This window comes from Geotrypetes seraphini, chromosome 1 (genome assembly GCF_902459505.1).
Source record: "Geotrypetes seraphini chromosome 1, aGeoSer1.1, whole genome shotgun sequence".
In the NCBI taxonomy this organism is placed as follows: Eukaryota; Metazoa; Chordata; class Amphibia; order Gymnophiona; family Dermophiidae; genus Geotrypetes; species Geotrypetes seraphini.
In genome coordinates this window covers 423663825-423685137 of record NC_047084.1, presented here as the reverse complement: position 1 = coordinate 423685137, position 21313 = coordinate 423663825, and the positions used below count along the sequence as shown (strand labels likewise).

General features: G+C 41.9%; 1 protein-coding gene across 9 annotated transcripts in view; it reads left to right on the top strand.

Moving 5' to 3' along the window:
* MPDZ (multiple PDZ domain crumbs cell polarity complex component) overlaps positions 1 to 21313 on the top strand; it is a 550514-nt gene that overhangs the window by 516291 nt on the left and 12910 nt on the right. For all 9 annotated transcript variants that reach the window (XM_033918951.1, XM_033918923.1, XM_033918958.1 and 6 more), the window contains 2 exons: positions 5060 to 5172; positions 20180 to 20303. In XM_033918951.1, the coding sequence (XP_033774842.1) occupies positions 5060 to 5172; positions 20180 to 20303 (237 nt within the window). The remainder of the gene's footprint in view (positions 1 to 5059; positions 5173 to 20179; positions 20304 to 21313) is intronic.

The window sequence follows — 21313 nt, the reverse complement described above, 5'->3', positions numbered from 1 at the left end:
TGGGTGGATGAAATCACTTGAACATCAGATTTAGTGGGAGTTATATTCCCACTATCACTGGGTACCGGATGAAGGGGAGGAGTCCGATTGAGAGGACTCATTGAGGCTCCTGACAAAGAGGAGTCTACATCTGGTGGTACCACTGGTGGATTATCCGAAAGTAATAATAAATGTCTGTCCATTGGGCCCGATACCACTGGTGTAGAGCTTTTAGGTTTTATCTTTCTTTTTCCCATATTCTTAAAGTCATATAAAAGTATATAGAAAGATTTTTTATATATTACCAGAACAGCTTCCAGCTCCCTGGCTCCAAGGGGCTCCCAAGGGGCCTGGCGTTCCCCTTAGGGCATGCCCCTTCGGCCACGCCCTGCGGCCGCGGCTTGGTTTTAAAGGTGCAGAGACGGACCCGGTGACATCAAGGGGTCCGTCTCTGTAAGTGCCTGCTCAGTGCCTGCACGGGAGGAAATTAGCAGCAAAACCGCTACTGCAGGTGGCCGGGAACCAGAACGAAAAACCTCTCCATGTGTATCCTCTCCCACCAGCAAGGCTCCCCGTTTTGGAATAATCTTAGCTTGTGGAGTGTCTTCTTATAGGCTCCCAGATATATGATGTTGCAGTAGTCTAGTGTGCTCAAGATGGATGATTGTACAAGTAATCGAAAGGATGATTCATCGAAGAATTTTTTGATGGTGCGGAGCTTCCATAGTGCTGAAATACTTTTTTTGAACATTAGGTCTGTATGTTTTTCCAGGGTTAGGTGTCTGTCAAGGGTAACTCCTAGTATTTTTATAGTTTGGTCAATTTCATAATCTCGGCCATTCACATGAATCATGTTGTCATTAATCTTTTCATTGGGAGATGCCAGGAAAAATTTAGTTTTATCTGTGTTCAGTTTTAGTTTGAAGACCTTCATCCAAAGCTCTATCTGATTTAGGGTATTGGATAGGAGATTAATGAAGTCTGGCGACGGACCGGATAGTGGTCTAAATATCACCACAGTGATATCGTCAGCGTAGATGTGGAAGTTAAGATTTAGGTTTTGTAGCAGGTGTCCCAGAGAGATGAGGTAGATATTGAATAGGGTCGGAGATAACGGAGAGCCCTGGGGTAGTCCGCAGTTGTTATTCCAGCTGAAGGAGAATTTGTCTTCTTTGAATACCTGATAGGATCTGAGTTTGAGGAATCCCTGGAACCAGTTGTAAGTGTTTCCTGTGATGCCTAATGATTCAAGACAGTTCAACAGGATAGTGTGGTCAACTAGGTCGAAGGTACAGCTTAGGTCCAGTTGGAGAATCATAGCACTGGAGCCTTGGCTGAGAAGGGAATGTAGATGGTTTAGGAGAGAGGCCATTATGGTTTCGGTGCTGAAGCCGGGTCTGAAACCAGATTGGTTATTGTGCAGTAGGTTGAATTTGTCTAGATAGGTATTTAGTTCGGCATTTACCAGGCCTTCCATTAATTTGGCTGCCAGAGGGATGTTTGCGACAGGTTTGAAATTGGAAATGTTGTTGGGTGTTTTTCTTTTTTGTTCTTTTTTATAGGGGTTATAACAATTTGACCCAAGTCGTCTGGGAATTTGCCAGAGGATAGTTGTAGGTTGATCCAGTTTAGTAGATGGGCTTTGAAATTGATAGGGGCCGATTTCATTACGTTTGGGGGGCAGGGATCCAGTCTGCAATATGATTTGGCGTATTTGTTGTAGAATTTGCTGAATGTTTGCCAATCGGTCTTCTTGATGTTGGACCAACTCATGTCGGCTTTAGATGCGTCTGGGTCCTGGGGGGTGAAGTAGTTCCAATGGGAATCTTGAGTGCTTGGTAGAGCAAGTCTTGAATTTATTATTTTTGAGTTGAAGAAATCGGCTAGGTCGTCTGCTGTAACTGTGGATTCCTCTACCGGGTTTGTGTAAGGATGAGTATCGTATAGGTCATTGACTATTTTAAACAGTTTGCTGCTGTTTAAGGAGGTGTTACCTATAATGTGTACATAGAAGGTTTTTTTCTTCTCTTTGGTTATGTTTTTATAGTTTTTTAGCATTTGGCGCCAGGCATCTCTAGACTCTGGGGTTCCTGATTTTGACCATTTCCTTTCTAATCTTCTTTACTCTCTCTTTATCTCAAGGAGCTCTTGGTCAAACCAGCCTGTTAGGTTTCTAGGTCTAATCCTTCTTTTTTTTCAGCGGAGCCATTTCGTTTAGGATTTGGGTGCTGGTAGAGATCCAGGAGTTCATGAAGTGATTAAGATCCTCTTCTTGGTTGTGGATAATGTCGTAGTGAGACCAGAATTCTACGGGGCTGATCTTGCCTCTGCGTGTTTGAAATTGTGTGGATTTGTTCTTGGCTTTCATTGTGGTGGTGGTTGATTTCCGTTCCCATTCCAGCTCGAAGTTACATATTTTGTGGTCTGACCATAGTGAATCAGACCAGGTTTCTGATATCCATCGGATCGTGGGATTTGTTGCATTTAATGAGGTCAGTGATACTAAGTCTAGTTGGTGGCCTTTTTTGTGAGTAGTAACCGGGGGAGAGTGAGGGAATCCTAGTGAAGCTAGAAAGGACCAGAGTTTGGTGGTCTCTGGCAAATCTGAATTCTCAAGGTGCAGGTTTAAATCTCCGTAGAGGAGGTTGTAAGGCCCAGTTAGAGAGTTGGTTAACAGTAATTCGAGAAATTCTTCTTTGGTTGAGGACCATTTTTTTGGAGGAATATATGCTAGAGTGATTATTAGGGAGTCCGCTAGGAGATCTGAATGTAGCTTTAGAGATAAGATTTCCAAGGTGGAGGAGGATTTAGAGCTTAGCATGGTGCAGTTTAAGTTGGCATTAAAGATTACTGCCAGTCCACCACCCCTGCCTCTTTCTCTTGCTAAGGAAAGAATTTTGAAATTAGGGGGGAGGCATTCTTGGATGATAATGTCATCATCCGAGAGTACCCAGGTCTCTGTTAGCCAGTCATAAATTAATTGAGATTTGTTCCTCATAGATCTTATATTTAGGTAGGATCCTCTGAGATTAGAGTAGCATGTTGGTGTTTTTGGGGAGAGATGGGAAGAAGCTAAGTTTTTCAGTACTCGGGCTTTTTTGATATGTGGTCTGGGAGGTCTGAAGGACTGGGATCTCTGAAGGGGTGGAAACTGAGTCATCAAGGGTTACCTTGATTTGTGTTAGTGAGGGTTTGGGCTTGAAGTTACGTATTCAAGCGTAGTAGATGGGGGGTGGGATTAGGTAAGGGAGGGCAGTTGCCTTGCTTCTTAAACCAAGTAGGTATAAGGTGAGAAGTAGTATGCTCAAGTTGTGGTGAAGGAGCGCCATATTGTTGAGATAGTCGGAAGCTAAAATAGTGCACGAGCCAACTAGTGACTTGCTTGAGAGATTTAAACAAGCTAGTTGGTTCAGCAGGATACTGAGATAGTGCAATGGTGCAGTGGCTAACTAGTGGTTTACTTGAGAGTTTTGAATGAACAAGCTGGTTCAGCAGAGTACAGGTTAAACAATAGTATTCTGGTTCAGCAGAGTGCAGGATAAACAATAGTACAGAAGTCTGATAGTAGATAGCAAGTTATCTACCGAGGAGTCGGATGTGCAGTAAAATGTAATATTAATATTTAAACGTTAGTCATGCCGCATTTGGCAGTCTTGTAGCAGATATTTAAACATTAGTCATGCAGCAAATAGTTTGTCATTGAGCATAGTTCTTGTACTAGAACTAGATAAGTATAGGAAATAAAATTAATTGTTTGGGTCGCTATTAACTGACTTGGCGAGGGACCCTGGTGTCCATCAGAAGTGGTGTCGCAAGTAGTTGGTTCGTGGTGGAGGTAGGATCGGCGGAGAGCGACAGCAGCAGCCGGGAGGTCAGGAGATCTAGGTGGCGTTAGAATCTTGTGGACGCAGGTCGTTTCACACAGGCATCGGCGCACCGAATGGCAGCGCGCCGTTGGCGCTGAGGTCTTTATCTGTGTCCCGGCTGGTTCGGGGGGGGGGGGGTGGAGCAGGGCTCCCATCCTCCGATGAAGTTCCCCGGACGAGCTGTGTAGGTGCAGGCACTGGGCCTTGGGCCTTTTTATCTGTGTCCCAGCTGGTTCGGGGGGGGGGGCGGAGCAGGGCTCCCACGCTCCAATGAAGTTCCCCGGACGAGCTGTGTAGGTGCAGGCGTTGGGCCTTGGGCCTTTTTATCTGTTTCCCGGCTGGTTCGGGGGGGGGGGGGGGGCAGAGCAGGGCTCCCATGCTCCGATGAAGTTCCCCGGACGAGCTGTGTAGGTGCATGTGCTGGGCCTTGGGCCTTTTTATCTGTGTCCCGGCTGGTTCGGGGGAGCGGAGCAGGGATCCCACGCTCTGATGAAGTTCCCAGGACCAGCTGTGTAGGTGCAGGCACTGGGCCTTGGGCCTTTTTATCTGTGTCCCGGCTGGTTCGGGGGGGGGGGGGGGGGCGCGGAGCAGGGCTCCCACGCTCCGATGAAGTTCCCCGGACGAGCTGTGTAGGTGCAGGCGCTGGGCCTTGGGTCTTCTCTTTTAGAAAATTATCCAAACCTTTTTAAACCCTGCTCAGTTAATTGATTTTACCACATTCACCGGCAATGAATTCCAGAGTTTAATAACACGTTGTATGAAGAAATATTTTCTCCAGTTTGTTTTAAATCTACTACTACTTAGCTTCATTGCTAAAATTTTTGGAAATATTAAACAAGCAATTCACATCTACCCTTTCCATTCCAATCAGTATTTTATAGACCTCTCTCATATCACCCCTGAGCCGTCTCTTCTCCAAGCTGAAGAGCCCTTGCTGCTTTAGCCTTTCCTCATAAGGAAGTTGTTCCATCCCTTTTATCATTTTCATCGCCCCTCTGTACCTTTTCTTCTTTTTTTTTTTTTTTAATTTCTTTATTCTTTTTCAAACTTACATCTTACCTTTTCTTATTGACAGTTCTTTTTTATGTGAAAGGAAAAATTGAGATTAAAATATTTTAAATTAATATAAATATATTTTCAGCTATTGAAGTTATACTGCTATACTTACATATCTATGCATTTTCTGTTGTCTGTCTTCTATTTACAATTCACAGGTGGTAGCTGGAGGTGATGTCAGTGTAATAACTAGTCAGCAACAAGAGCCATCTGGATCTAGTCTCAGCTTTTCTGGTCTGACTTCAAGCACCATTTTTCAGGATGATTTAGGGTAAGCAACTGTCATGCATTTTTCAGAGCCTTCTATGTTACATTACCAGATATGTTCATAACATAACAGAAAACTCACTTGTATACCGCAAATACCATTAAGTTCTATGCGGTTCACAGAGACTAGTAATTCAAATGAATAAACATCCAATATCTAACTTTCGAAAGATTCCCTAAAAAGATATGTTTTTAAGGTACGTCGAAATTGTTGATACGAATTTGGGAAGAATATATGAGTTAAATCCTAGTCCATAAGGCTGCCTGAAAAGATAGCAATCATTCCTGACCATTGGTGTTTTCTGATTCTTGCTGAGGAGAAGTGCTCTATGTGGTAAAATGTACACGACAGAATACAATGCAGTTATTGAAACACCATGTTGGATGGGTAAGAAAGCTGCAGGAAAAGAGACAGGCATCAGGACCACCAAGTAGGATGGAAGAGGAAAAGCAGTAACATAGAATGGGGAGGTATACTGCAAGCAGCCTGGGCAGGTAAGGGATGTGTGTTGAGATGAGGGACAGATTTCTGGCATCTGCTTGAGGTAGGAACCACATTTCCACTAAATATAAAATGAGTTAGTTACTTGTTTTTATTCTACTACTGGATGCCTGAAGCACTGTACATGTGTGTGTGTGTATATATCCTATATAATAAAACCTTACCCGCGCATGCGCTTTTAAAACTGCGTGATCCCTGCCGCTGTGATTTCTGATACGTGGCCGTGTTCCATTTTAGAACGTGGTGACAGGGATCACTCTAGCCAATCCCCTTCTCCCGCCCTCACTCACCAACCGCTGGAGGAAGCACAGGCAAGCTCTCTCCCTGCCCGCGTCCTTGCCGCCCCGATTGGTGCTGGTGGCGACTGCCGGGAAGAGGAACACCGCCAGCCTGCCAACACCTTCACGGTCTCCTGAGCCGCGTCCTCGCCACCCCGATTGCCGGCGCTCAGGGTGAAACTGTTTCCGACGTCTTCGTGCTTCCGGCGCATGCAGGCATGTCGGTGGTGGCGAAAGAGGGTGTTGTGCGACGCAGGCGGGGATCGGAAAGGGTAAGGGAGCCGGCCAGAAATGAGTCAGCGGGGGTTGGGCTGGGAGGGGAGAGAAGCGGTCTGCCTCGGGTGCTTCAAGCTTGGCTTCTTCAGGCAGCAGCAGCGTTTACAATTTGCTGCTGTTGCCATCTTCAGGCCTTCCTCTCTGGCGGGTCCTGCCTACTTTCTGTTTTCATGAAGACCTGACCCAACAGAGAGGAAGACCTGAAGCCGGCAACAGCAATGAATTGTGAATGCTGCTGCTGCCTGATGAAGTTCAAGGAGGAAAGGGAGCAGAGGGGGAGAGAATGGCTTGGAGGGAAGAAGAGATGGCAGGGCATGGAGGGAAGAAGGAATGTATGCCAGACCAAGGGAAAAGGAAGGGGGAAAGGAAGGAGGAGATGCCATATGGAACAGAGAGGGCAGACACTGGATGGAAAGAGAAGAGAAGGCAGTGAATGGAAGGGGCAAGACAGAGGGTGAACAGTAGATAGAAGGGGTAGAGAGAGGGAGACAGACACTGAATGAAAGTGTGGGGGAGAGGAGGGATAGCCGCTGAATGGAAGTCTGTGGGACAGGGGGAGCAAACGTTGGAAGGAAGTGGGGATGAGAAAGAAAAAAGGGCACATGCAGGATTGAGGGAAGAGGATAGAGTTAGAAATAAAGATAGACAGACAGGGGGCCAGGGAGAGACAGACAGAAAGAATGACAGACAGACAGCATCCAAGGAGAGAGAGACAAATTAAAAAAAAAACCAGACAGACAGACATGTACTCTAGCACCCGTTAATGTAACGGGCTTAAACACTAGTGTGTATATATATATATATATATATATATATATTTTTTTTTTTTTTTTTATTATTTTTTTTTTTAATAATTTCTATTCCACATATCCTACAATTCTATGTGGATTACAAATTATTCAGGTACTCAAGCATTTTTCCCTAACTGTCCCGGTGGGCTCCCACTCTATCTAACATACCTGGGGCATATATATGAAAGAGTCCCTGTTCCATAGGGAGTTCAGTCTAGGCAGAATATTCAAGTCAAGACAGACAAAGCAACAGATTTTAAGTAAAATCATCAAGGACATCAAGAGAAAAAGAATAAGATGGGTTTGGTTGAGGAAAATTCCTACTTTAATTAGAGACATCACCTTGTTACCATTCATTTTAGTATACTGTGCAACTTAATTTCTGCACTGAATCCCTATGTGCATTATACACTTCTGATCATAGTAGGTTTCTGCGTCAACCTCAAAAAGTGAAATTGGGATGGCAAAAGTGTGAGCAGAGGAAAAGAGAGCTAAACATAGATACATAGAAACATGATGGCAGATAAAAGCCAAAAGGCCCATCCAGTCTGCCCATCCACAGCATCTGCTATCTCCTCTTCTCCCTAAGAGATCCCGCATGCTTTTCCCATGGTTTTAATATAACTCCTCCCCCTAGAATGATCCTATAAGTAGGTTATATAAATATAGATAGAAAACACATCTACATCCATTAACTTGGGTAAATGAGCTATTTACAAACTGTCCATTATTCCATCTTGTACTCAACCTTACTGTATCACCAGAAAAGGGCACTCGTGAACTCGTCTAAACGAAATGCCCAAGACCTCACAGAGTTCTTCCTCAATAAAATTAGAACGCTTCAAGCAGAAGTTGAAAAATCAAACCTCCCACCCTGGAAACTACACACAGTATTCTCAACAACTCAGACCAAATATGGAACACCTATAAACCACTAACAATAAATGAAACAGCAAGTCTTCTAAAGAAACTATCCAACTGCAGCAGCTCCCTCGACCACTGCCCCTCATACCTGCTAGCTACTGCGCTTGAAACAATCACCATCTGGATCACCAAACTCCTAAACAACCTTCTAAATTAAGGCCAGCTTCCGACTGAAATGGAAAGGTAGCTCTCACACTCATACCAAAATTGCAAGATGCAGACCTATCTATCCCTTCAAATTACAGACCTATAGCTGGTATTCCTATATTTATCAAGCTTCTGAAAATTTATATATGTAAATAACTCATTTCCTACATGGAAAAATACTCCAGCCTTCACCCCTGTCAGTTTGTTATTTCGACCACAACACAATACCAAACTCCTCCTTCGTACTCTTACTACTAAAATTAAACAAATTCCAAGGTCAGACCTTCAAGTTGCACTCCTTCAATTCGACATCTCTGCAGCTTTCAATTCTGTAAGCCACCACCTTCTCCTAATGAATATTGCAGACATAGGAATCACAGGCACCACACTTAACTGGTTCAACAATTTCTTACAGAACAGAGAATACCTCATCCATAAAGATGGGAGTTCTCTCCAAAAGCTGGAAAGCTTTCTGTGGTGTATCCCAGGGTTCCCCCCTTTTTTCCCATACTGTTCAACCTTTTTATGAGCTCTCTGAACAATATTACATAGTAAATGACGGCAGATAAAGATCTGAATGGTCCATCCAGACTGCCCATTAGTTGTGCCCATAAAAAATACATTACATTCACCAAAAACGAATTCCTGCTATCATCCTCCTCCTTATTCCCATAACAGACAATCAACTAGATGCATTAAACAAAATTGCTGATTACATCAATAAGATAGTTATCATGGGCCAAAATCAACAAACTCAAGTTGAGTGCAACCAAAAAACAAAATCCTCTGGTTCCACACTTCCTCTACAGACAGTGCCCAATAGAAAAAATGCCCAGTAGAAAAAATAGACATAGATGAGTCTTCCAAAGTAGTGGGCGTCATACTGGACTCAACTCTATCCCTTGAACCACAAGTCTCAAATCTCTGGAGGAAAAACTTTCTTTCCATGAGACAGATTAGATTCATAATTCACTACTTTCATGAACGATACTTTGCCATCCTTGTACAAATGCTAGTTTTGTCACAACTTGACTACTCCAACTCCCTCTACATAGGTAGCAACACAACACTGGCCCACAAACTACAACTAATAGAAAATACAGCAAACATACTCATCTTCAAGTTGAAAAATTACGTTCCAATCTCTACCTATCTCAAGCAACTACATTAGCTACCCGTCAATACTAGAATAAATTTCAAGATTTAGTCTTGGAGAATGAGATGTATAGTGTCTACATCTATGAGACAAACTTGGTTCTTTTTGTTACATAGAGCATTTTGGACCCCAGTTAGATTACAAAAGTTGGATTGCTCTAAGTACATAAGTAGTCGCCTCCGCCGGGGCTGACCAGAGGTCCATCCAGCCCAGCGATCTGCTCACGCGGCGGCCCATCAGGCATATTGCCTGAGCAGCGGTCCCTGACTACACTTATCTCTAAACCTTCCACTGCTCTTATCTGTACCCCTCAATCCCTTTGTCCTTCAGGAACCTATCCAGGTCTTCCTTGAAACCCTGTACTGTGCTATTTCTTATCACGGCCTCCGGAAGGGTGTTCCATGTGTCCGCCACCCTCTGTGTGAAAAAGAATTTCCTTGCGTTTGTTTTAAACCTGTCCCCCTTCAATTTCATTGAGTGACCCCTTGTTCTTGTGGTTTCTTTCAAATTGAAAAATCTGTCCTTGTCAACCTTTTCGATGCCCCTCAGGATCTTGAAGGTCTCTATCATATCTCCTCTGAGTCTCCGCTTTTCCAGGGAGAACAGCCCCAGCTTCTTCAGTCTGTCATCATGGAATGTCCATGAGAAAAAAAAGTCAAATTTCATCTAATAATAATAAGCTTTTATTAATAATGACAGGTGTTGCCATTCAGCATATTACTAGAAATTGGAAAGATTATACTAGACTTAATTACACCTTCTGGTGGAACTCATTATGCCATATATACAAAATGGAAAGGACAATTGCCATGCAAAAAGGAAATTATAACAATTTTTTAAAAAATTGGGGACCATTGACAACATATTGTAATGAGTAGGCACTTTTATACACTAAAGTATATTTAGAATAATGGGGAAGGGGGATATATTGATTCATTATTGTTTTATTATTATTTTGAACACATTACATGTATGATACGTTTGATTTGCATTATTTGTAGAGAGGGTGGGTGTGGGAGGGATTTAAAATATGTATTGAAATAATTTTCAAATGATGTATAGGAATTAAATGATGTAATATTGTTCATTTGATGTAAGATGAAAAAATGAATAAAGAATTGGAAAAAAAAAAAGATATATATAATCTTCTGCATCCTTCATGGAAATTCTACAACATGGCCCACCTTAAACAGAAATCTTAATAAATTTCAGTTGAACTATTTCTCAACAAAAGGCCCCAAACACAAACGTAACTACAACACCATGTTTACATATATCGGCACAAAGATTTGGAACAACCTCCCCACAGCCTTCAGATCTGAACCGAACTACCTCAAATACCAAAATAAATTAAAGACTTATCTCTTTGACACCATATTCACCCACAAAAACTGACCAGTGTTGCCCACAAATTACACTATAACCTATACTGGGCCATGTGCACAGTTCAACCACCCAACGATGAACTATAATAGACATTCTCTGCTTCATAGCATCACTGAATATACCTTCTTTAGCATCCTTGGATAGCACTAAATTGTATCTCTTTTGAAATTGCACTGTAAGAATTCTCTACCTCATAGTGTCCCTGTCAGACAGTATTGGTTCTTCTGTTGTATTATACCCCTCTCAAAACTATATTGTAATGTACCACTAAGATCTTCCTGTACTATACTAAATTGTATCAATTTAAATTGGATTGTAAGTCACCTTGAACCTATTTAGGCACAGTGTGACTCAGAAATCTTAGATTTGATTAGACATATGTACTAATGCATGTGTTTGTGAAGTTGTGATATGGCCTGCCCATCTGCTCTGGTCACTCCAGTCTTTCTGATCACACCAGTCAACATTCATCCCACCGAGGGTCACCAGAAGGAGTCCTTGTTGCCAAGAACTCCCTGTCCATCTTCTCTGGTCACTCCAGTCTCTCTGATCACACCAGTCAACATTCATCCCACCGAGGGTCACCAGAAGGAGTCCTTGTTGCCAAGAACTCCACTCCTAGTCTGTTGGCCTGAGAGTCTTAGCAACAGTCCCCCTTTACTATTGGGGTGAGATCACTTCTAATAGAGTAAAACAACTCTTCTTAGTCAGTGGTCAAGGAAATGGGACTTCTCTCTCCCCTTTTAGATTTACATACAAGTCTCTAGGAGTCCAGTCTGCACTTCCCACAAGGATTATCCCCCATTTTTAGTCACATGTAAATTACTATGCAAATTAATTTATTCAATCTCTTGTAGCCACTCAGCAGATTTTTCCTATTGTTGAAATCACAAAGTTCAGTAGGTACCTTGTATATCAGGTAGCCTAACTTTGTCACCAACCACCTAGTCCTCGCTAATGACTAATACCTCCTAATACAGAAGTTCAACAAAAGGCTACCCTTAACACTCACGTCTTCCTGGGGGCTATCTTCCAGGGATCCTCCCTCCCTTGCAATGAGACTTATACTGTCACAGAAGTGTAAGGGTTAAACCCTGCCTATAGATTTTACACAGAGCTTAATACATCTCATTCAGAATTAAAAAGACTATATCTGAAGCAGGGAGGACCTTTGGCTTACATCTGCTCCTTAGCATGCCTTATTTGTGCCTCTCTGAATTGATGCAACTTGAACTTATTGCATCATATGCTTCTTCCCAGAGCCTCTATCAAGGGCAAGGTACCCCTCCAGCCACTGTGGTCGTGAATATTCTGGATGCTACCAGAAACCAGTGTTCCTGGAATTCCCCCTTACGTAAAGGAGATATTTCTGGAGATGCTCAGGTCAGGGAGGTCTGAATGGAAAGCATGGAGATGTTTGGAGAACATCTCATCTTCTAAGATAAACCCTAGGACCAGAGAGTATAAGGAAGCATTCTCAGAGGGTTTGGTTCTGCTCTACTCTATGGCTGATTGAAATACACTGCTCTGGCTGTGCCTTCTGTGACACAAATGTCTGTTCCTGAAGCCTACGACTCAAGCCTGATGCCAGAAGCCTGAACCAGAAGGCAGCCCCAGCTGTAACCTTTCTGATATTCCTGCCTCGTTATCTCCCTTGCCAGAATTCCAGGAACCCAAGAAATATCTCCCACACTGATAGTGCTGGGCATCACACCAAATGATGTGCATCATTCCAGAGCTCCTGCAGCCCAAGAAGTAACTTCTCCTGCACTGATCGTGCTGGACTCCTCCGACCTGAAGGTGCTGGATGTCCACCTGAGAATCCTCTCCTGCACTAATAGGTTGTATCAGCTGTTGTGTTCTGGAGTGAAGGAGGCAGGTTTTCACAGCCTATAGGAGCTGTTTACTCCCCAAGTGATTTATGTATTGCACTGACTGCTGTAATTGCCATTTGTTGTAGGAATAAAATATCTTATTTTCTAATACCTAGCCTGGTTCAGGAATTTTATTGCCTAGGGGTTAAAACTGTGATCTGGGTGAATGTAATCCAGAGTTTGCCTAATATTATTACATACATGTTAAGTTCCCTATGCATATAAGTACCCTCTAAGGCTGCTAATTCTCTTACAGAAGGATTAGAACATAAGCAATGCCTCTGCTGGGTCAGACCTGAGGTCCATCGTACCCAGCAGTCCGCTCACGCGGCGACCCAACAGGTCTAGGACCTGTGCAGTAATTCTCTATCTACACCCTTCTATCCCTTTTTCCAGCAGGAAATTGTCCAATCCTTTCTTGAACCCCAGTACCGTACTCTGCCCTATTACGCTCTCTGAAAGCGCATTCCAGGTGTCCACCACACGTTGGGTAAAGAAGAACTTCCTAGCATTCGTTTTGAATCTGTCCCCTTTCAACTTTTCCGAATGCCCTCTTGTTCTTTTATTATTCGAAAGTTTGAAGAATCTGTCCCTCTCTACTCTCTCTATGTCCTTCATGATCTTGTAAGTCTCTATCATATCCCCTCTAAGTCTCCTCATCTCCAGGGAAAAGAGACCCAGTTTCTCCAATCTCTCAGCGTATGAAAGGTTTTCCATCCCCTTTATCAGACGCGTCGCTCTCCTCTGAACCCTCTCGAGTAACGCCATATCCTTCTTAAGGTACGGCGGCCAATATTGGACGCAGTACTCCAGATGCGGACGCACCATCGCCCTATACAATGGCAGGATAACTTCTTTCATTCTGGTTGTAATACCCTTCTTGATTATGCCTAGCATTAGGTTTATGAACACTTTATGTACTGCAAATTAGAGGCGACTGAAACTGGGTGTTTTTTTCAGTTTTGAACAAAACTGCCACCAAGACTAACCACTTTTGGTTGAAACCAAAACTGCAGCCTGGTTATTTGCATATCTCAAATTTTTCACAGAAGTGTAAGGTGTAACTAACACAGCCAGGTATGAGGGTGTTCATACACAAAATGCCCTTATGTAGCAACACAAATAACTGAAGCTGTTAAAGACCTCCTATTTTGCCTTATCTACAGCTTCTCTGCTGCCTCCCGCTTCCAAAGCTGCAACCCTAGATGACCTCCTAATGTGCCTAATAGTTGAGCTAACTCTAAGGAGAAGGGATGGTCCCTTATACAAAGTTTACAGTCTAAAATAGAACAAATATGAGGCTTTGTGTTAAACTGTGGGAACCATGATTCAGGAAGAAACTAAACTGAATGGATTATATGTGGGAATAATTGATAAAGCAGCAACTTTAATTGAGTAAATCTGCAAGAATGAAACTTTGCAATAATTTATATATGAAAAAGCCAGCAAGGATGGGTGGGTGTGAATCTACGTCATTAACAAGAAGACTGAGTAATGCTATACTTAGAGACCCAAATTGATCCCAAGACTCATTACACTTTAAACATTTAATAGGGTTTTCAGAAGTTATAAACAAAGGACAAGATATAAAGTCTCCAAGAGGTTTAATTGACTACAGGAGCCCTTTAATTAGGCAAAGCTGCAAGAACTTTTGTTAATGGGGAAAAAAATCAATCTACAGTTATGTGAAAAAATTAAGACACCCCCATGAAATATTCAGTTCTTTCTTAAGAAATGTTCACATATCGATGTCAAATCTTTTTTTATTATTATTTATTTATTTATCTCTGGAAAGAAAGTGATGTAATTGCAGGTAAAGAACAAAAATTTTCCTTTGGCGGGTAGAAAGCAAAGGGTAGGAGTGAAGGGCCACTACTCGGACTGGAGGAGGGTCACGAGTGGTGTTCCACAGGGGTCGGTACTCGGACCGCTGCTGTTCAATGTATTTATAAATGATCTAGAAATAGGGACAAAGTGTGAAGTAATAAAATTCGCAGACGACACTAAACTATTTAGTGGAGTTGGGACTAAAGAGGACTGTGAGGATTTACAAAGGGACCTGAACAAATTAGAAGAGTTGTCGATGAGATGGCAGATAAAGTTTAATGTAGAGAAATGTAAAGTCTTGCATGTAGGAAACAGTAACTCGAAGTACAGCTACACAATGGGAGGGCTGATAATGGGTGAAAGTACCCTAAAAAAGGACTTGGGGGTAATAGTGGACAAGACAATGAAGCCGTCGGCACAGTGCGCAGCGGCCTCTAAGAAGGCAAATAGAATGCTAGGTATTATCAAGAAAAGTATTACAACCAGAACGAAAGAAGTTATCCTGCCGTTGTATCGGGCGATGGTACGCCCGCATCTGGAGTACTGCGTCCAATATTAGTCGTATCTTAAGGATATGGCGATACTCAAGAGGGTCCAGAAAAGAGCAACACAATTGATAAAAGGCATAGAAAACCTTTCATATGCTGAAAGATTGGAGAAACTGGGGCTCTTTTCCCTTGAGAAGCGGAGACTTGGAGGGGACATGATAGAGACTTACAAGATCATGAAGGGCATAGAGAAAGTGGAGAGGGACAGATACTTCAAACTTTCAAAAACTACAAGAACGAAAGGGCATTCAGAAAAATTAAGAGGGGACAGATTTAGAACCAATGCTAGGAAGTTCTTCTTCACCCAAAGGGTGGTGGACACCTGGAATGCGCTTCCAGAGGGTGTGATAGGACAGAGTACGGTATTGGGATTCAAGAAGGGATTAGATGATTTCCTGAAGGAAAAGGGGATAGAAGGGTATAGATAGAGGATTACTATACAGGTCCTGGCCTGATGAGCCGCCGCATGAACGGACTGCTGGGCATGATGGACCTCTGGTCTGACCCAGCAGAGGCACTTCTTATGTTCTTTACTTATTCCTGAAACAAAAGATATCCACAAAAATGTGTATTCTAACTGAGGAATAAATTAGGACACCCCCCACATATCCTTCCAATTAAAGTGACTCAAATCACACACAGGTGTATCACATCAGGTGCACATGATTAGAACATCGTTACTCAGCATTTTGAAGGAGGTTTGCCCTACTTAAACCTCAGACATTTAGTTTGGTGTGCTCATGACTGCTGCGGTGTGAGTGAACACCATGGTGAGATCAAAAGAGCTGTCTGAAGCCTTCAGAAAGTATATTGTAGCAGCTTATAAGTCTGGTAAGGGATTTTAAAAGATCTCAAAATAATTTGACATTAGCCATTCCATGGTCCGGATAATAGTGTACAAGTGGAGGACTTTTCAAACAACTGCCAACATGCCCAAGTCTGGCTGTCCAAGCAAGTTGACACCCAAAGCAGACTGCAAGATGCTAAAAGAAGTCTCAAAAAACCCTAAAATGTCTTCACGGGACCTACAACAGGCTCTTGCTACTGATGATGTGAAAGTGCTTGCCTCTTCAATCAGAAAAAGACTGCACAAATTTAATTTGCATGGGAGGTGTGCAAGGAGAAACATCAAGGCCAGACTGAAGTTTGCCAGAGAGAATGTAGACAAACACCAGGACTTCTAGAATAGTGTTCTATGGACAGATGAATCTGAAATTCAATTATTTGGACACCAGAAAAGAGGACATGTTTGGCGTACACCAAATACAGCATTCCAGGAAAAGAACCTCGTACCAACTGTGAAGCATGTAGGGAGAAGTGTTGTGGTTTGGGGATGCTTTACTGCAACAGTACCTGGCCAGCTCACCATCATATAATCCACCATGAATTCTACCATGTATCAGGTTGCTTGAGGAACATGTGAGACCATCTGTAAGAAAATTAACACTGAAGCAGAACTGGACCTTTCAACATGACAATGACCCAAAATATACCAGTAAATCCACCAAGGACTGGCTGAAAACTAAGAAATGGAGAGTCCTGGAGTAGCCAATTAATCCCATTGAGATGCTGTGGGGTGATTTGAAATGGGCTGTACATGCAAGAAACACCTCAAACATCTCACAGCTGAAAGAATTCTGCATTGAGGGGTGGCCAAACTTTCTTCAGACCAATGTCAGAGACTGGTAGATGGCTACAAGAAGCACCTCACTGCAGTTATTTCAGCCAAAGAAGGGTAGCACTAGCTAGTAGGATGTCTTAATTTATTCCTCAGTTAGCATACACATTTTTGTGGATATATTTTGTTTCATGAGTATATCAAGGAAAGTTTTTGTTGTTTATCTGCAATTACATCACTTTCTTTTCCAGGGATAAATTAGATTTGACATCAATATGTGAATATTTCATGGGGTGTCCTAATTTTTTCACATAACTGTATATACTGTAAGATAACCAGAATACACATTGTACCTATTCATGTATCCACACTGAGGACTAGAGTCTCAAAAATTTGTGTCAAAAACTGACAGGTTGCTATCACAACTGTTATAGTAGTGATTTTAAAAAAGCAAGTCATTCTCCCCAAAACGCTTATGTTACTGTAAGATGTATGTAAATAATCAAAATGTATTCTAACAAACTAAGTAGATATTAACATCGGTTAGGATATCCACATTAATAGCTAAGAGGCTTAAAGTAGGAGAATTAAGCACATCTCAGGAGCTGCAGTTAACTTTTATACCAGGATATACTTCTCTGCTCTCTGTACTAGAACATCCGTACTCCCAGACCTACTCACTAAAATATAATGGAGCTCATTGGACCCATTTTCTCCATCCCAAGAAGAAATGTGGGCCACTGGGTTTTCAAGTCCTACCTCCTCCAGAAAAGATAAGGGCATTGTATCTTCCTCACCACCACCCCACCCCCCAAAAATATGCAGACCTTTGTGACACCCACACTCCACTTACTATATTTAAAAGACCTCTCTGGCAATCTATAGGTAAAGATTCAGTTTCCTTTCTGCCAGCTGTGGCAAAAGGGGGGTGCCACAAACACCTAAAGCACCTATGGGGAGGGGCATTTTAAATTCCTGTGACTTAGCACTTGGCTAGGGGCTCATTGTTGTGGGCCTGGAGCAAGTTGTTGTAAAGGAAAGTTTCCCTGCACTGACCTGCCCCTCTTTTTTTGAGCCATTCAGTCCAGGGGGAAATAGAAACATGATGGCAGATAAAGGCCAAATGGCCCATCCACAGTAACTATTTTCTCTTCCTCTCTCTAAGAGATTCCATGTGCCTATCCTTGAATTCAGATACAGTCTCTGTCTCCACCACCTCAACTTGAAGACTGTTCCACGCATCTACCACCCTTTCTGTAAAAAAAGTATTTCCTTAGATTACTCCTGAGCCTATCACCTCTTAACTTCATCCTATGTCCTCTCATTCCAGAGCTTCCTTTCAAATGAGAGACTCAACTCATGCATATTTACGTCACATAAGTATTTAAACATCTCCATCATATCTCCCCTCTCCCACCTTTCCTCCAAAGATTACAGATTGAGATCTTTAAGTCTGCCCCTAAACGCCTTATGACAAAGACCATGCACCATTTTAGTAGCCTTCCTCTGGACTTACTCCATCCTTTTTATATCTTTTTGAAGGTGAGGCATCCAGAATTGTACATAATATTCTAAATGAGGTCTCACCAAAGTCTTATACAGGGGCATCAATACCTCCTTTTGCCTACTGGCCATACCTCCCCCTATGCACCCTAGTATCATTCTAGCTTTCACCTTCACCTTTTCAACCTGTTTAGCCACCTTAAGATCATAACATACAATCACACCCAAGTCTCGCTCTTCTGTCATGCACATAAGTTCTTCACCCCCTAAACTGTACCATTCCATCAGGTTTTTGCAGCCCTCTTATCACGGCAATAATGTCTTCATCATACCGAAACTATTTTTGACATTTTGTGCTGATCATTATTTTACATTGTGAATTTAAAAGTGTAAGTAAGTATAATTGCTGTGCTGATTTTAATGCTGTTTAACCTCTTAACATCCTCATTTTCATGCCATTGTAGACTTGGCATTGTGCCCTACTATAAATAGATTTTTTTAATTGATCATAGCAATAAGAATTTGTTTATTGGCAACATGTCAGAATTGAAAATGAGGAAGACTTGGTGTGCTAGATTTTAAGCCAACAGGGAATTACTTATGGGCTTGTAAGTTCATTTTTATGGGGGAGCCTCCCTGCAGAGTTTTAGAAAGTGTCATGCCTGGTGGATATCTATGGGGCTCATAATAAAATATAAGTGCTGATAATCTAAATTGTCTTTCTGGACATCTAGCAAGGTATCCCTACCTCTTTGCATCCAGAGCTTGAGATGGGTGTGGTGGAGGCATGTTAAGGGCATGCATAAGGACTGGTTAGACTTGGGCATCTTGAAACAATAATCTAACATTTTGTAAGACGTCCTCAATGGAGCTTAGACATTTGGAGCAAGATCTGTTTTAGAAGTGCCTAAGTGCCACAAAGGTGCCCAAACTGACCAGATGACCACTGTATGCAATATGGTAAGACACTCTCACATACCCCCAGTACTCACTGACTCCCACCACACAAAAATGAGAACAAAAAGGTACATATCTGGCTCCAGAATAACAGCATCTGATATGGGGAAGCCTAGTAGATTATCAGGTGTGTAGAGTTACCTGTTCGGTGGGCTAGTGAACCATAGAGAGGAGGACCTAGGTCCATAAGACACTCTAACCACAGCATCTATGGTATTAAGTATGAACCCATCAAAACCCACCCAAACCCTACTATACTGCCATATACCGCCTTGAACCAAAAGGCATTTGCGCGATATGTAAATAAATAATTATGTTATATAGATGCCATCTGCAGCCAAAAGGGTTATTGAGGTGGTATACAGTTTGGGGGGATTCACCATTAATTATAAGGGGGTTATGGTGAGATATACATCTGACACCCTTTGTGAAGTTCACAGCAGTGCCCCGTTGCAATGTCTATGTGGGCAATCCATTACTAAGCTGGCCCCTCACATGTCCATATGGTCTGGATGTTTTTGTATTAGAAAATAGTTGAAAAAGTTGGACATCCTTAGGGGCCGAGACGTCCAAATAGGTCATTTTAAAAAAATTGGATGTCTAACAGTTTAGAAAATGGATGTTTCCCTGCCCCAGCATTTGGAAGTCTTGCAAGAAACATCCAAAGTCAGACTTAGATGCACTATCGAAAATGTCCCTTCACGTGTCCACAGAATTTATAGGTACAGACTCAAGGGGGCAGGGGAGGGAATTGGAGATAATCTTAAGGTAGAAATTAAAATGTATATTGTTGATTTGTTAGTTCAGTCATGTGATTGCATCATATGTAGCTACCTATTGCCCTCTTTTACAATGCCACACAGCAAATGCTCCAATGCCCAATTCCTATGAGTGTTGGAGTATTTACTGCACTATCAGCTCTTGTAAAAGAAAGAGGTATATGAGGCTGGCATAGTAATAAATTGACAACTGCCCTGTTTGTAATGTAAGAGTTCTGTCATGAATGAGTTTAACCTGCACAGAGCAGCAGGTGTGGCTCAGACTACCTTGCTGAGCAAACTGGATGGGCCGTGCAGGTCTTTGTCTCCTGCCGTTTACTATGTTAGTATAAACTCCATATGTACTTTGTAAGGATGGCGGTTGGGAATAATTGAAGTGAGTTTTCGTTGCAGACAGTTGTGCCCTGTATTACAGTCCTAACTCTTCAAATCTTCTCTACTGTAGACCTCCCCAGTATAAGACCATTACTCTGGACAGAGGACCTGATGGCCTTGGCTTCAGTATTGTAGGAGGATATGGAAGCCCTCATGGGGATTTGCCTATTTATGTGAAGACAGTATTTGCCAAGGTAAATGCTTAGGTATAAACAGTACTTCATTATTTGTGGTCCAGAATTGGTTTATTAGTTCATGGCCTGGGGTGACAAGTCAGTGATGACTATCAGCCTACCAAAGTGCCTCAGCACTTTCTGCCACAGTATTTCATTAAAATAATTTAGATTTGCATACATTAATGAGACGTTAAATTTGTGAGCTTTGTTAACAAGTTTAAAAATTAGTTCCCTTGACCTACTTGTATATTATTGTGAAGAATAACCTGTTCTAGGACATAAGAATATATAAATGCATATCTTCAGTTTTATATAACAATGCCAATCAAAATAGTTGGTCTTGTTTACTGCAATAAGTAGTTATATATATTGTATAGTTTTTGTTTATTTACATGTTACCTCACTAGAAAATGATGGAAATATGTTGACTGCATATAACTTCCATTTCACTGGTAAAATATGTGCAGTCAAAACTTGACACATGAGTCTCAGCATGGGTTTAATGAGCAGAAACTGATTTTACTTTGGGAAGAGAAATGAGGAGAAACATTCATACATAGGACTGTATTTTACAGATACCTTGACATTGAGAATCCCAATTTTACTTCCTCAGTAGAATCTATTGCAGAGAAGTGCTGTATTATTTTATTTTATTTTATTTAACAGTTTAAAACCTGTTTACAACTAAGTAGTTTACAATTGAAAACATGCATAATAATTAAAACAACATACATTACACTCCAAAGCACGGATAATATTTACAAAAAACAGTCAATATAAGTAAAAATGCCCCATCAGATCTTCAAAAAAAAAAAAAAAAAGCCCTTACAAACAAATGTGTTTTCAGCTTCTTTTTAAACTGCTGGAAAGAGTTATAATAACACATGAAAGTTGATCAATCATTATCAAAAATTAACTAAGGGCTCCTTTTACTAAGGTGCGCTAGCGTTTTTAGCGCACCCAGGAAATTACCGCGCGCTATGCTTCTAGAACTAACGCCAGCTCAATGCTGACGTTAAGGTCTAGCG